This window comes from Argentina anserina, chromosome 2 (assembly GCF_933775445.1).
Source record: "Argentina anserina chromosome 2, drPotAnse1.1, whole genome shotgun sequence".
In the NCBI taxonomy this organism is placed as follows: Eukaryota; Viridiplantae; Streptophyta; class Magnoliopsida; order Rosales; family Rosaceae; genus Argentina; species Argentina anserina.
Genome location: NC_065873.1, coordinates 7,857,681 through 7,869,568, shown reverse-complemented (window position 1 = coordinate 7,869,568; position 11,888 = coordinate 7,857,681). Strand labels below are relative to the sequence as shown.

Sequence of the window (11,888 nt, the reverse complement as noted above, 5' to 3'; positions counted from 1 at the left end):
CAACTTATTTTCAATTGGAAGAACAAAAAAAATCCGGACCCTTGCTGGCCGGAGGGCCTTGTGCAGCCGCATTGCTTTGACTGCTTGAGGACCGACAATGCTCTTTAGATTGATTAAATCCGGTCATACATGTTTTGAGTTTGTTAATCAGGTCATACATGTTTTTGTGTCGCAAAAACTAAAAAGTTGTAGGTGATAAATTAAGTTAATTAACCATGCGCCTATAAGTAAGAAACAAAAAAGGTAAGAAACCCATGTAATTCCGTGATTGCCCTCGTGATTCAGCAGTAACCGCAAAATGGCCACGACTCTCTCTATAGGGGTAAAGTTGAGCCTGTGTTTGATGGCAAGCCAACCCTATCGAGTATCGAGAAAACGCATCTTCACTTCACAGGGAGAGCTTTTATTTATGTGTCTCCTTGCTTCGTCTTCTTCTTAAAACCCCTAATTCTCACCTCTGATTTATTTTTGTTTCCTTCGTTAGTTTTTCTCAAATTCGATTCCGAATTAGGCTCTGGGTTTTGCCCTAATATCCACGCACAACGCAGCAATTTCTCCTATGAAGAATTCGCGATAAGTTTCTGATTTTGTTTGTGAGATTGAGGAATGGCCGCGGAAGCTGAGCGAGAGGAGGCTGAAGCAGTAGGAGTGGAGAGAACGGAGGTTGAGGCTGGGAGGGACAGAGAGGCGGTCGGAGGAGGTGCGGTAGAGGAGGTGGAAGTGGAGAAGGAAGAGGAGGAGGATGCCAAATTGGAGGGAGAGGGAGTCGCATTGGAGAAAGCCGAGGTCGAATTAGAGAGAGAAGAGATCAAAGAGGAGACGGAGGAGGCTCTCACTGAGGCCAAGGCTGAGGTAGAGGCCGAGGCGGCGGAGTCGGATTTGAATGTGAAGGACATGGTTGATCAGAGCTTGGAGAGTAGTGATGCGGCGGAGGAGGGGAAGGGGAGTGAAGCAGAGGTAGAGGAGGCGAATGTGAGCGACTCGGTGGGTGAGAGTAAGGAGAGTGAAGCTGTGGAGGAGGAGAAGGAGGCTATTGTGAGTGACATGGTAGATGAGACTGTTGAGAGTGAGGCGGTTGGGGAGGGGAAGGAAGCTGCGGCTGAGGGACCTGAGGCTAATGTGGCTGTGATGAGTGATGAGATTGTTGAGACTACTGCGGCGGAAGTGTCTGAGGTAGAGAGAGATGAGGTAAATCGGAACGAGGTGGTTAGTGAGGTTGTTGGGACTGAGGTAGCTGGGGAGGAGGGACAAGAAGCTGAAGTAGTGGGACGTGAGGATAATGTGGCCATGGAGGCTGACGAGGCGGTGGAGGTGGGACAAGAGGCAGAAGTGAAGGGAGATGAGGGGAATTTGAAGGTGAATGACGTGGTTGAAGATGCTATTGAGACTCAGGTGTCGGGGGAAGAGGAAAAAGAGGCTGGAGTAGAGGGACAGGAGTTGAATGCGACAATGACCGATACACTTGCTGAGGCCATTGAGACTGCGGCTGTGGAGAGGGCAGATGTGAGTGATGATGTAATGGAGGAGACAACGGAGGCAGGGGAGAATGAGGCAGCAGAGGAAGGGGCAGAAGAAATGGAGGCGGGCGAGATGGGGGCAGCAGAGGAAGGAGCAGAAGAAATGGAAGCGGACGAGATGGGGGCAGCAGAGGAAGGAGCAGAAGAAATGGAGGCGGAAGAGATGGAGGCAGCAGAGGAGGAAGACTTAGAAGACAATAATACTGTTAGTGATGGTGGAAAGAGGAAGCGCCGAAAAAGTTCTAAGGCGCCATCCTCTGAAAGAGTCATGTCGAAAAGGAAGGAAGAGGATGTCTGCTTCATTTGTTTTGATGGGGGTGAGCTTGTGCTCTGTGACCGGAGGTTAGTTTAAGTCTGCTGTATTTGTGCTTCCTTTTACTGCTTTCATTATTGAATGATTCTGATTTATTGGTGTTTTCAGGGGATGTCCCAAGGCATATCATCCTTCCTGTGTTAATCGCGATGAGGCGTTCTTTCGGTCCAAGGGTCGATGGAATTGTGGTAAGTTGCTGCTAACTTTCACCAAATCAGATTTATTTTTATTTGGTTTCGTTTACTTATCCCCTGTCATTTAGATGTCTGATTTTTAGGGTTTCAAATAAATTGGCTTTTGGGCTTACTTTGTTCAATGTTCATAAATTGTCTATCTTTTTTATACCTCAATAAATAATTTTTTAGGTTTTCTTGAACTCGTTTTAACATGAACAGAGTTAGTGATTGCTAGCCAGGTTATATAATCAAAATTACTTCCCATATATCAGCAAGAAAACAAATTTGGGGTCAGCAGTTGAGGTTGGACAAAAAGACAAAAAACTTTCTCTCATTTAAATTGTTTTTTTTTTCTCTGGAGATAATGAAAACACTGAAAATAAGAATGTTGCAACCTTCTCCTAGAGTAGTGGTGCACCCCTGCAAATGTTTTTGAATTCTTTGAATTTCAGGTCAAGTTTGTAAAAGCTTAATCAGTGTATATGATGTACATTCTCTCTATTTAATCTTTAATTTCTCTATCCTATTTTCATAGTTTCATGCTGTGCTTGATCGGTTGAACCCCACAACCTTTCCTTATAATCAATTGTGTTTAATTAAATGAATCAAACAGTATAGTCCTTCAATGGTAAAAAAGAAAATATTTGCTATTACACGTTCCTTAATGTGTTTAGGATCATAGAAAAATAGTTATTTGGACTCCCAAACATTTAAAACTGGTTCCGCCCTTGACCTAGAGCATGATGCCAAAGTTCACCTTGATCATACATGCCCAACTTCACAAATATAAGGAATCTTTTGAAGTAAATATGCAAACATATATGAAATGCAACGTAAATGGGTTTGACCATTAGACATCACATTTAGGGAGCCAGAAGCTGAGATAGATAGGTAGGGAGAGCCTTGAAACCAGTGTTGTTTTAGCCACTTAATTGAGGGGATTGGATGAAGAGAAAGAGCCTCTTCTAGGGAATGGGCTTTGTTGATTTCAGGAAGAAAGTGTTGCGTTTGTATGCTGTTATTAGAAACAACTATAGGCCACAAGCGACTGGTTTGACTCCAATGCATGTAGATTTCAGGAAGAATGCTTACTGACACATCTAAATGACTGGGTTTAGGTTGATACTCTTCTGGAAGATGGAGGTATTATTAATAGGTTAATATAAGCCCCTAATTACGGCTTGGTTGCCCGAAACATGGTCAGCCAATTTATTTATGTTAGCTCCGGTGTAGAAATGATGTTTCTAATTTATTGCTGGTAAAAAAAATGCATTTGGTAGTTTTTTTTATACCTATGCCTACGGTTGAATAGTAAACCTTTAGAAAATCAACATTAATAAAAATTTCAGTATGCCGATGGTAAAAAATTTGAAAACTATGCCCTTCCCCACCTCGTTGGCTACCAGGTAAAGTAAAACAACAATTATTCAACTTCTACTTGCTGCAATAGAAAGCAACATAATGGAAAACTTTGTTTACCTGTCATGATATGTGCAAGGATACAGCAGTTGGGTTTTGTCATCACTCTTGAGTGGTGCCTGTCATGTCATTTGTGGTTTCACATCTCCTGTATGGCCTAGCCCTTTTCATTGGTAGTTGATGTCATTTGAAGATTGAGGCTTCAGTTAGTTTGATTGGTATTTTTTGATTTCTTCATTCAGATATACTTTTTATTAGGTATTATCCTTTACTATGTTTGGTTTGGTTACTTCAGCTCGTCCTCATCATACAGAGGAGAGCTGCATATTTTAAAATGGTTTTCATTTCTTTTTTGTTTCTTGGAAGTAACTAATTTATGTACATGTAGGGTGGCACCTTTGTAGCAACTGTGAGAAGAATGCTCAGTACATGTGTTACACATGCACCTTTTCACTGTGCAAGGCGTGTACCAAAGATGCTGTTATCTTTTGCGTTAAAGGAAACAAAGGCTTTTGCGAGACATGCATGAAAACTGTTATGTTGATTGAAAAGAATGAGCATGGAAACAAGGACAAGGTATGTCTGCCTCTTTCTTTCCATCTTCTATTGTGATAATATCTCCTGTACTTACTCTTGCTAGCCTGGCTACTATATGACTACTATATACATATATGTCATGTATAATTTGCATTGGGGGCTATAGTATTTGGAAATAGTATATGGTCAAATCAGTTTTGTTACATCCTAGAAAGTGAAATTAAAAGGAACAAGAAAGGATACATCTGTAGGTGCCTTGTGAATTGATCAGTTAAGAGAAAGAATCTTTCTTTGCTTGAAATCTGAAGTGTGATTTGTCAGGTCTGCTTCACATTACATTGTTCATTCCTAGTTTTCTGTGCTTCTGCAGGAAGCAGTAGATTTTGATGATAAAAGCAGCTGGGAGTACCTCTTCAAGGATTATTGGATAGACTTAAAGGAGAGGTTATCTCTAACGCTTAAAGATCTTTCACAGGCCAAGAATCCATGGAAAGGATCAGCTGTACATGCTAATAAACATGGGTCACATGATGAACCTTATGATGCTAGTAATAATGGAGGGTCTGATTCTGATAATTCTGAGAATTTGGATTTGACTAACTCTAAAAGAAGAAAGGGTAAAAAACGGCTGAAGACACGTGCGAAGGGTAAAAATTCATCAAGTCCAGCAAGTGGTTCTGGAGGCCGATCTGCAGATGAGTATACAAACTGGGCATCAAAAGAACTTTTGGAGTTTGTTATGCATATGAGAAAGGGTGACAGTTCTGCTTTATCTCAGTTTGATGTTCAGGCTCTCCTGCTAGAATATATAAAAAGGAACAAACTTCGTGACCCTCGCCGGAAAAGTCAGATAATCTGTGATATTAGGCTTCAAAGTTTATTTGGAAAACCGCGTGTTGGGCATTTCGAAATGTTGAAGCTTCTTGAATCTCACTTTTTTATGAAAGAGGATTCTCAGATTGATGATCTTCAGGGAAGTGTTGTTGATACTGAAGGTCAGTTGGAGGCTGATGGGAATTCTGATACCCCGGCAAAAGCCAGCAAGGACAAGAAACGTAAACGTAAAAAGGGGGAACCTCAATCTAATGTTGAGGATTTTGCAGCCATTGATATTCACAACATTAGTTTAATTTACTTGAGGCGTAATTTGGTGGAAGATCTACTTGAAGATTTGGACAACTTCCAGGAAAAGGCTGTTGGTTCTTTTGTCAGAATTAGAATTTCTGGTAGTGGTCAAAAGCAGGATTTGTATAGGCTGGTCCAAGTTATAGGTAACTATTGATTTACTGTCTTTCATTGTAGCTGTGGCTTGAGTAAAGTACACATGAACCCTCTCCAAATTGTAAAGTTCATTTTTCAAAATGATTTTTTGAACAGGTACTTGCAAAGCTGCTGAGCCATATAAAGTTGGTAAAAGGATGACCGACATCTTACTAGAGATTTTAAACTTAAACAAGACAGAGATCGTTACAATTGATATCATCTCAAACCAAGACTTCACTGAGGTGATTAGCATATAACATTTTCTCATAATTAGAAGAGGGAGACAATGAGTATTATCACAGTCATCATAACTAAATGTTTACAAATGTCCCTGCAAAACACATAATTTGGATATCCTCTTGTTCTGAAGAGCATGAAACTTTAGATATTATTTGAAACAGTCTTTCATCTCTCCTCTCTCTCTCTCTATATATATATACATTTATTTATTTATTTATTTATTTATTTCTATATATGTATATTGTATATGTATACTTATATTGATGATGTTAGTCACTTGCTCATTTGTTTATTGCTAGGATGAATGCAAACGACTGCGACAGAGCATCAAATGTGGACTTATCAATCGGCTGACCGTGGTAATTTTATGCATTATTGTTGTTGTTGGGATTTTATTTTTTCATTTATATATTCCTTGTATATGAAGCCCTTGTCCTGAGAAAGTGATGCTTGTAGGGTGACATTCAAGGAAAAGCAGTTGTACTTCAACCGGTCAGAGTCAAAGATGTAAGCCCCTTGCACCTTTTTAATTAAGGATTACTGCTTATACTATTTATTATTATTATTTACATGTTGCACAAGTTCCATTTGAGTTTAATTTTTGCATCTTAAACTTTAGCTTCCTGTATCATGGCATTGGGGTTAGGATTGCTGGTGATTAATTGTTAGAGTAAGGTTTCTAGGCTTGTGGGATTTTGAGGTAAGCGATTTGTGAAAAGTGTGATTATGAAGATAACAGTATGGAGAGATATTGTTGTTCAATGGAAGCTAACAGTATTATTGGTTGCCAAACCGGTTATGAGGGGTTCTTGATGTGTTGAGATTAAATTTAAGTTTATCATAATCAACATTCTGATATTGTTCCTTTATCCTTTATTTTGTCCAAATATCTTTATGATCTGAAAGATGGTTTTTAAATGAAAAATGGCTCTATTGTCTACTTCGTTTTGATATTTATTCGATCCAAGTTTCCGATTTTGAGTAATTGTATGGATCTTACTGAAATGGCTTGAAGTTACTTCTTTAAACAAACGTTGTGTTTACAAAAATACAAATTCATGTAGCTGTTTCAGCATTTGAAATGTCTGAGTTATGTTAGAAGGTGATACAGGAGTTTAAGATTTCTCAGAGAACAACTCACCTTATGCTAGCTAGGTTTTTTTTTTTTGCAAGATGTCTTAAATAAAATGAGTTTGTGAATTGGAGAGACAGCTGAGGGAACTATAGCTGTAGATTTGTTATACATGAAATTAACCATGATGGGCCTTAAGAAAACTATGCTGTTGCAAAAAGATTGAAGAGAAATTCTGAAGCTTGTTGCTGTATTTCTCCATTAAAAGGTTATCTGCTCAGTACTTTCTAGCGCGGAAGGTGCCGGTCGTACTCCCTCCCCACCCGGTGCTCCTTTCCAGAAATTTCAAGATTCCTGGGGGGGGGGGGGGGAGTGCGGCTGGCACCTTCTGCGCCATTGTGGCGCGCTGCCGGTCGGCGGAATCCGCACGGTGCGGACGTCTGCACCTGAAAAGTTTCCTATATATATATATATACATAAATGGTAATTTTCTCTTTTACAAACGAATAGCTGTAGAATGTTTTGAGTTATGCAAGAAGATAGCTAAGGCGTAACATGTCTAAAATCTTATAAGCCAAACATTACAGATTCTAAACTGCTGGATTCTGATAAGCCCCTCAGATTATGTATTGTAAAGTTTTCTATTGCCCAACTAATGGGTATCGTGGCTTTCAACTTAGCAAGAGAATATCCTAGAAAGACCCTTGTATTGTGTAAGGTATAGCTTTTCTGGTGCAATAAAACAGGGATTGGCAGATTTCTGACTGGAATGGTTTAGATTTATGATGATCTCACCCTTTGTGGTGTAGCATGTATTGGAATAGGTTTTGTTGGCATCTTTATGGGTGTCTACTAATTTATAGTTTAGGCAGTGTTTGGTGTTTGTAATGCTGCTATTGTGTAATGTTCTAGATACGCACAAGTGTTCTGTTTCTTGGTGGAGTAGCATGGTTGATCATTTAGCGTATTCACTGTGTTGTGGCTCTTGTTATAGAAAATTTGCTTCCTTGAAAGCACTTGCCGTTGCAGGTATTACTCCTGAAAGAAGAGATTCAGTATATAACTCATCTAGGGTGACATTAACCTTTTGTCATAAGGCAATAATGATATATTAGCAAGAGCTTTCCTTTGCTTGGGGTGTTATGGTTAAATGAGCAGGGGATTAGTTTTGGGAGATCTATTTGGCATTATTTTGGGTTTCTGTGGTTGAAAAGGGACACAGTGGTCATTGATAATGCAAAGGGTGAGGAGATTGAGTTTTAATTTGAAAGGTTATTTTTCAACATCTGTATTGGCATCTACTGAATGCAACATATATGGAACATTCGGCATCCATAATTTTTCTGGATGGAAATGCTGCTGTGTTGTAACTATAGTTGGGTGCTAGTGTGTGTTGTATATGCTGTTTCTTGGTGTTGTCCTTTTCCAGACCAGAAGAAAGAAGCATAGTAGTGGATCTCCCACAGTTTGACTGGTCTGCTGTATATTTCTTTTCTAAAAGAAAATTATGAGTGAGAACTAGTGTTATCTGCCCATTGAATTTCCTAGTAAACTTTAGAATAATTTTATCCCATTGTTTTAGACGTTAGAGGTAGCAGCTTGCTAATGTTGATCAGACTCTTAATGTTATAGTTAAGTGCGATAGCATTTGTAGTATTCTTGTCATGGATGCTATATAACTGTCTTAGCTTTCTTTATTTTTACTTTTGGTAATTTTTGCATCATTAATTTTTTTTTCTGACAGTGGTTGGAAACGGAGACAGTGCGACTTCAACACCTTTGTGATCGAGCTAGTGAAAAGGGTCGCCGGAAAGAATATCCTTATCGTTTCGAGTTTAATATAAATTGCAGTGCTTGACTGTTATTTGGAGGCATATCCCATTGTTTTCTTTCTTAAGGTCTTGAGCTATTCATTGATTTTTCATTATGATGCTGTGGTATAACATTTAGTCTTTGAAGGCTTTTCCATGAATTTCCTTAGTTTGCATTCCTAAGCTCAAACCAAAGTACTTATCATGAGTAGTTCCAACAAATTAATGTAGTGTTTTCGGATTATCTCATTTCGTTACCAAACACTTGGCTGTGTTTTTTTTTTTTTTTACTTCAAATATTTTGATAACTGAGTTATGTTAAAATTAATGATTAAAACAGCAGTACCAAACTTAGCCTTGCACTTTCACCAATTTGCTTTCTGAGGTGATTTTAAGCTGATGTTTTGGTCGGTTCAAGGTTTATCGTACCAACAGTCAGGTGCATCTCTGAGTCAATTTATGCAACCTCTGAGCGTGTTTTGATGATGCATTCCAGAGCACTGGTTACATACTTCAAGTTCCTTCTCTTAATCACTTGGTCAAACACTAAAAATATTGATTTTTATATTTGTTTGGTTGTATAATTTTTTTTTGGGTAAAATTATGTAATTTTTTTGTTTTCATTTATGGGAACACAAACACTTCAAGTTTTCTTCATATTTTAGTTGTTGCTGTTTCTTTTATGTGTTTTCTAACAAGATGAGGGTTATCTGTGAAGTAGTCCTTGACTTCTTTTCACGCTTAGAGAATGTGTGGAGAAGCTGCAGCTTTTAAAGACCCCTGAGGAACGCCTGCGTAGACTGGAGGAAACTCTAGAAATACATGCAGATCCAAATATGGATCCAAATTATGAGTCCGAGGAAGATGAAGATGAAGGAGGTGATAACAGACAAGGTCCCTTTCAGCTTGATATGAAATTTAATTTAAAATTCGCTGTTATTTGTTGATTATCAAAAGATGACATAACTCTCAATTCATGCAGAAAATTATAGCAGGCCAACAGGGTCTGTCTTTGGTAGGAAGGGGAGGGAGCCCATTTCCCCACGAAGAGGTGGATCTTCTTTAAATGATTCCTGGAGTGGAACAAGGAACTTTTCTAACATGAATCGTGACTTTGGCAGAAGCATGTCTAGTAAAGGAATGTTCAACAAAGCAGAGCCTACAACTGGATCTGGTGAGATTGTGAATGATACATGGGGTCAAGGAAGAGAAACACCACAAACAAACCACTGGGAGAACAAACAAAATATATCCAGTCTAGAAACAGGTGGTAGAAGTACACAGTCTGCGGTAACATCTGACACGTCTCCTGCTGGTGCACCAGAAAATAGAGTGGTACCTCTTTCCACGGGAGTGACCCACTCTGTGGCCAATATCAATGAAACTGAAAAAATATGGCATTATCAGGATCCGTCTGGGAAAGTCCAAGGGCCATTTTCCATGGTACAGCTGCGTAAATGGCACAACACTGGCTATTTTCCTTCCAACTTGAGAGTGTGGAAGAACACCGATAAACAAGAAGATGCTATATTAGTTTCTGATGCATTGGTGGGTAAGTTTCAGAAAGACCCCTCAATGCCAAAGGCTCAAATGGTGCATGATATCCATCTGACGCCTCCAAGTTCTGGAAAAGCTCAAGGAGCTCAATCACAGCAGAGGTCAGATAGCCAAGGAGCCAGCTGGGAAGCTCATGAAATTAATTCATCGATAGGCAGGGGTACTCCATCATCAGTTGAGGTTCCAAAGTATTCCTCAGATGGGTGGGGTACGTCAAATTTTCCTTCACCTACTCCATCTCAAACTCCCATTACTGGCGCAAAGAGGCAGGTTTATGAAAATAATTGGTCAGCCAGTCCAGGAGGCAATGCAGCAGTGCAATCTCAAGCAGTTCTTACTCCAACCAGTCCTGGTATGACTGCAGCACCTAATTCTCTTCAAATGCATGGCCAAGGAACAGTGACTGGACCGGTAGTGGCCAATGCCTCAATGAAACCATTACCTGATGTGCAAAACATTGTTTCAAATCTGCAAAATCTGGTTCAGTCAGTGACTAGTCGCACTACTACTAGTGATAATCGGACGTGGAGTTCTGGTACCGTACCTGGAAATGAATCTCAACCTTGGGGAGGTGCTCCATCCCAAAAGATAGAACCGAATAATGCTACTAATGTCCCTGCCCAACATCCAGCCCATGGTTACTGGCCTTCTACTAACAATGGTACCTCATCTGTTAATACAGGAAACTCAGCCGGAAATTTCCCAGCACAAGGGTTCTCGGGTGTCCCAAACTCTGATGCATGGAGACCTCAAGTTCCCAGTAATCAATCATACATTCAGCCTCCGGCACAACCTCAGGTACCTTGGGGCTCAACTGTATCTGATAACCAAAGTGCCATGCCAAGAATGGGGCAGGAGAGTCAAAATTCTGGATGGGGGCCAGTGGCAGGAAATCAAAACGCGGCCTGGGGAGGACCAGTACCAGGAAATACAAACATGAATTGGGTTGGTCCCAGTCAGGGACCAGGATGGTCTGCATCTGGTCAAGGTCCAGTACGTGGAAACGCAGTTCCCAGTTGGGCTCCCCCACCTGGTCAAGGACCGCAATCCGGAAGCGTTTGGGCCCCTCCATCTGGTCAAGTGTCAGCTCTTGGGAATCCAAATTCTGGTTGGTCTGCTCCCACTGCAAATCAACCTCAGAATGGAGACAGGTTCTCAAATCAAAGGGATCACAGTTCTCACGGTGGAGATTCTGGTTTTGGTGGGGGAAAGCCTTGGAATAGGCAGCCATCATTTGGTGGTGGTGGTGGAGGAGGTTCTTCTAGACCTCCCGTCAAAGGGAGAGTGTGCAGGTACTACGAGAGTGGGCATTGCAAAAAGGGCGCAGCTTGTGATTATCTCCACCCTGACCAGTAAAAGTTTTGGCACTCGTAGCAGCAGAGCAGTAATACTGTACAGTAGTATCTCCCACTGTGGATTTTTTTTTTAATTTTGTATAAGCCTCTTCATATATTATAATGGCGGCAGTTTAGTGTTTTGCTTAATTTTCTTCCCCTTTTAGCGCGTAGAACCTTAATTATGATAGAAAGTGTAGTTTTGGTAGATTAGTGGATGGTGATTCAGAGGTGGGATCATCTTAATACTAACTAGCCATCTGTGTTTTTTCTTAATGTTAATTGACATTCAAAGTTTGGGAGGGTGTTTATGCCATTTGAAACTGCAAATTCCATATGATTATCTTAGCGCTACTGACTAGTTATATACGTTATGATGTATGAACTCTTTGGTATAGTTTGTGCATTTACCAAATTCTTTTATAATTGTAGATCTCATGTGTCGTGCCTTCCTGCCTGTTGAATAATCACCAGCGAAGGGGCGTTCATCCAAGTTCATATTTTGCTGGTCCTCTGAGATGGAGATTTTCATCTTCATATCGATATGTTCTAGCAATGCATATTGAGAGATTTTATTCACTCCTTGAAATACTGAATATGCATCCCTTTTATCACACACCCGACACTTGAGGAAAAAAACCAGACCAAA

The 11,888-nt window shown here is 40.1% G+C and overlaps 1 protein-coding gene across 3 annotated transcripts; it reads left to right on the top strand.

The window, feature by feature from the left end:
- The first annotated feature begins 356 nt into the window (after nucleotides 1–356).
- Nucleotides 357–11,573, top strand: LOC126782005 (zinc finger CCCH domain-containing protein 19). Of its 3 annotated transcripts, none has more exons than XM_050507149.1 (10): nucleotides 357–1,859; nucleotides 1,939–2,018; nucleotides 3,814–4,001; nucleotides 4,333–5,233; nucleotides 5,340–5,467; nucleotides 5,765–5,824; nucleotides 5,922–5,972; nucleotides 8,282–8,352; nucleotides 9,088–9,227; nucleotides 9,331–11,573. In XM_050507149.1, exons 1-10 carry the CDS (start codon nucleotides 607–609, stop codon nucleotides 11,259–11,261), a joined length of 4,803 nt encoding a protein of 1,600 aa, XP_050363106.1. In that variant the 5' UTR covers nucleotides 357–606; the 3' UTR covers nucleotides 11,262–11,573. The 3 variants fall into 3 exon arrangements, with proteins under 3 accessions (XP_050363106.1, XP_050363104.1, XP_050363105.1); XM_050507147.1 differs by having other exon boundaries at nucleotides 9,088–9,242; XM_050507148.1 differs by having other exon boundaries at nucleotides 3,814–4,005; nucleotides 4,337–5,233; nucleotides 9,088–9,242.
- Nucleotides 11,574–11,888: the final 315 nt, after the last annotated feature.

What these genes read in the sequence shown, in the direction of transcription:
- LOC126782005 (XM_050507147.1), top strand. Translation starts at nt 607, where the DNA reads ATGGCCGCGGAAGCTGAGCGAGAGGAGGCTGAAGCAGTAGGAGTGGAG. An exon ending in CAAGGGTCGATGGAATTGTG is followed by an intron (nt 2,019 to 3,813) that starts GTAAGTTGCTGC and finishes ATGTACATGTAG; the next exon opens with GGTGGCACCTTTGTAGCAAC. An exon ending in AGCATGGAAACAAGGACAAG is followed by an intron (nt 4,002 to 4,332) that starts GTATGTCTGCCT and finishes GTGCTTCTGCAG; the next exon opens with GAAGCAGTAGATTTTGATGA.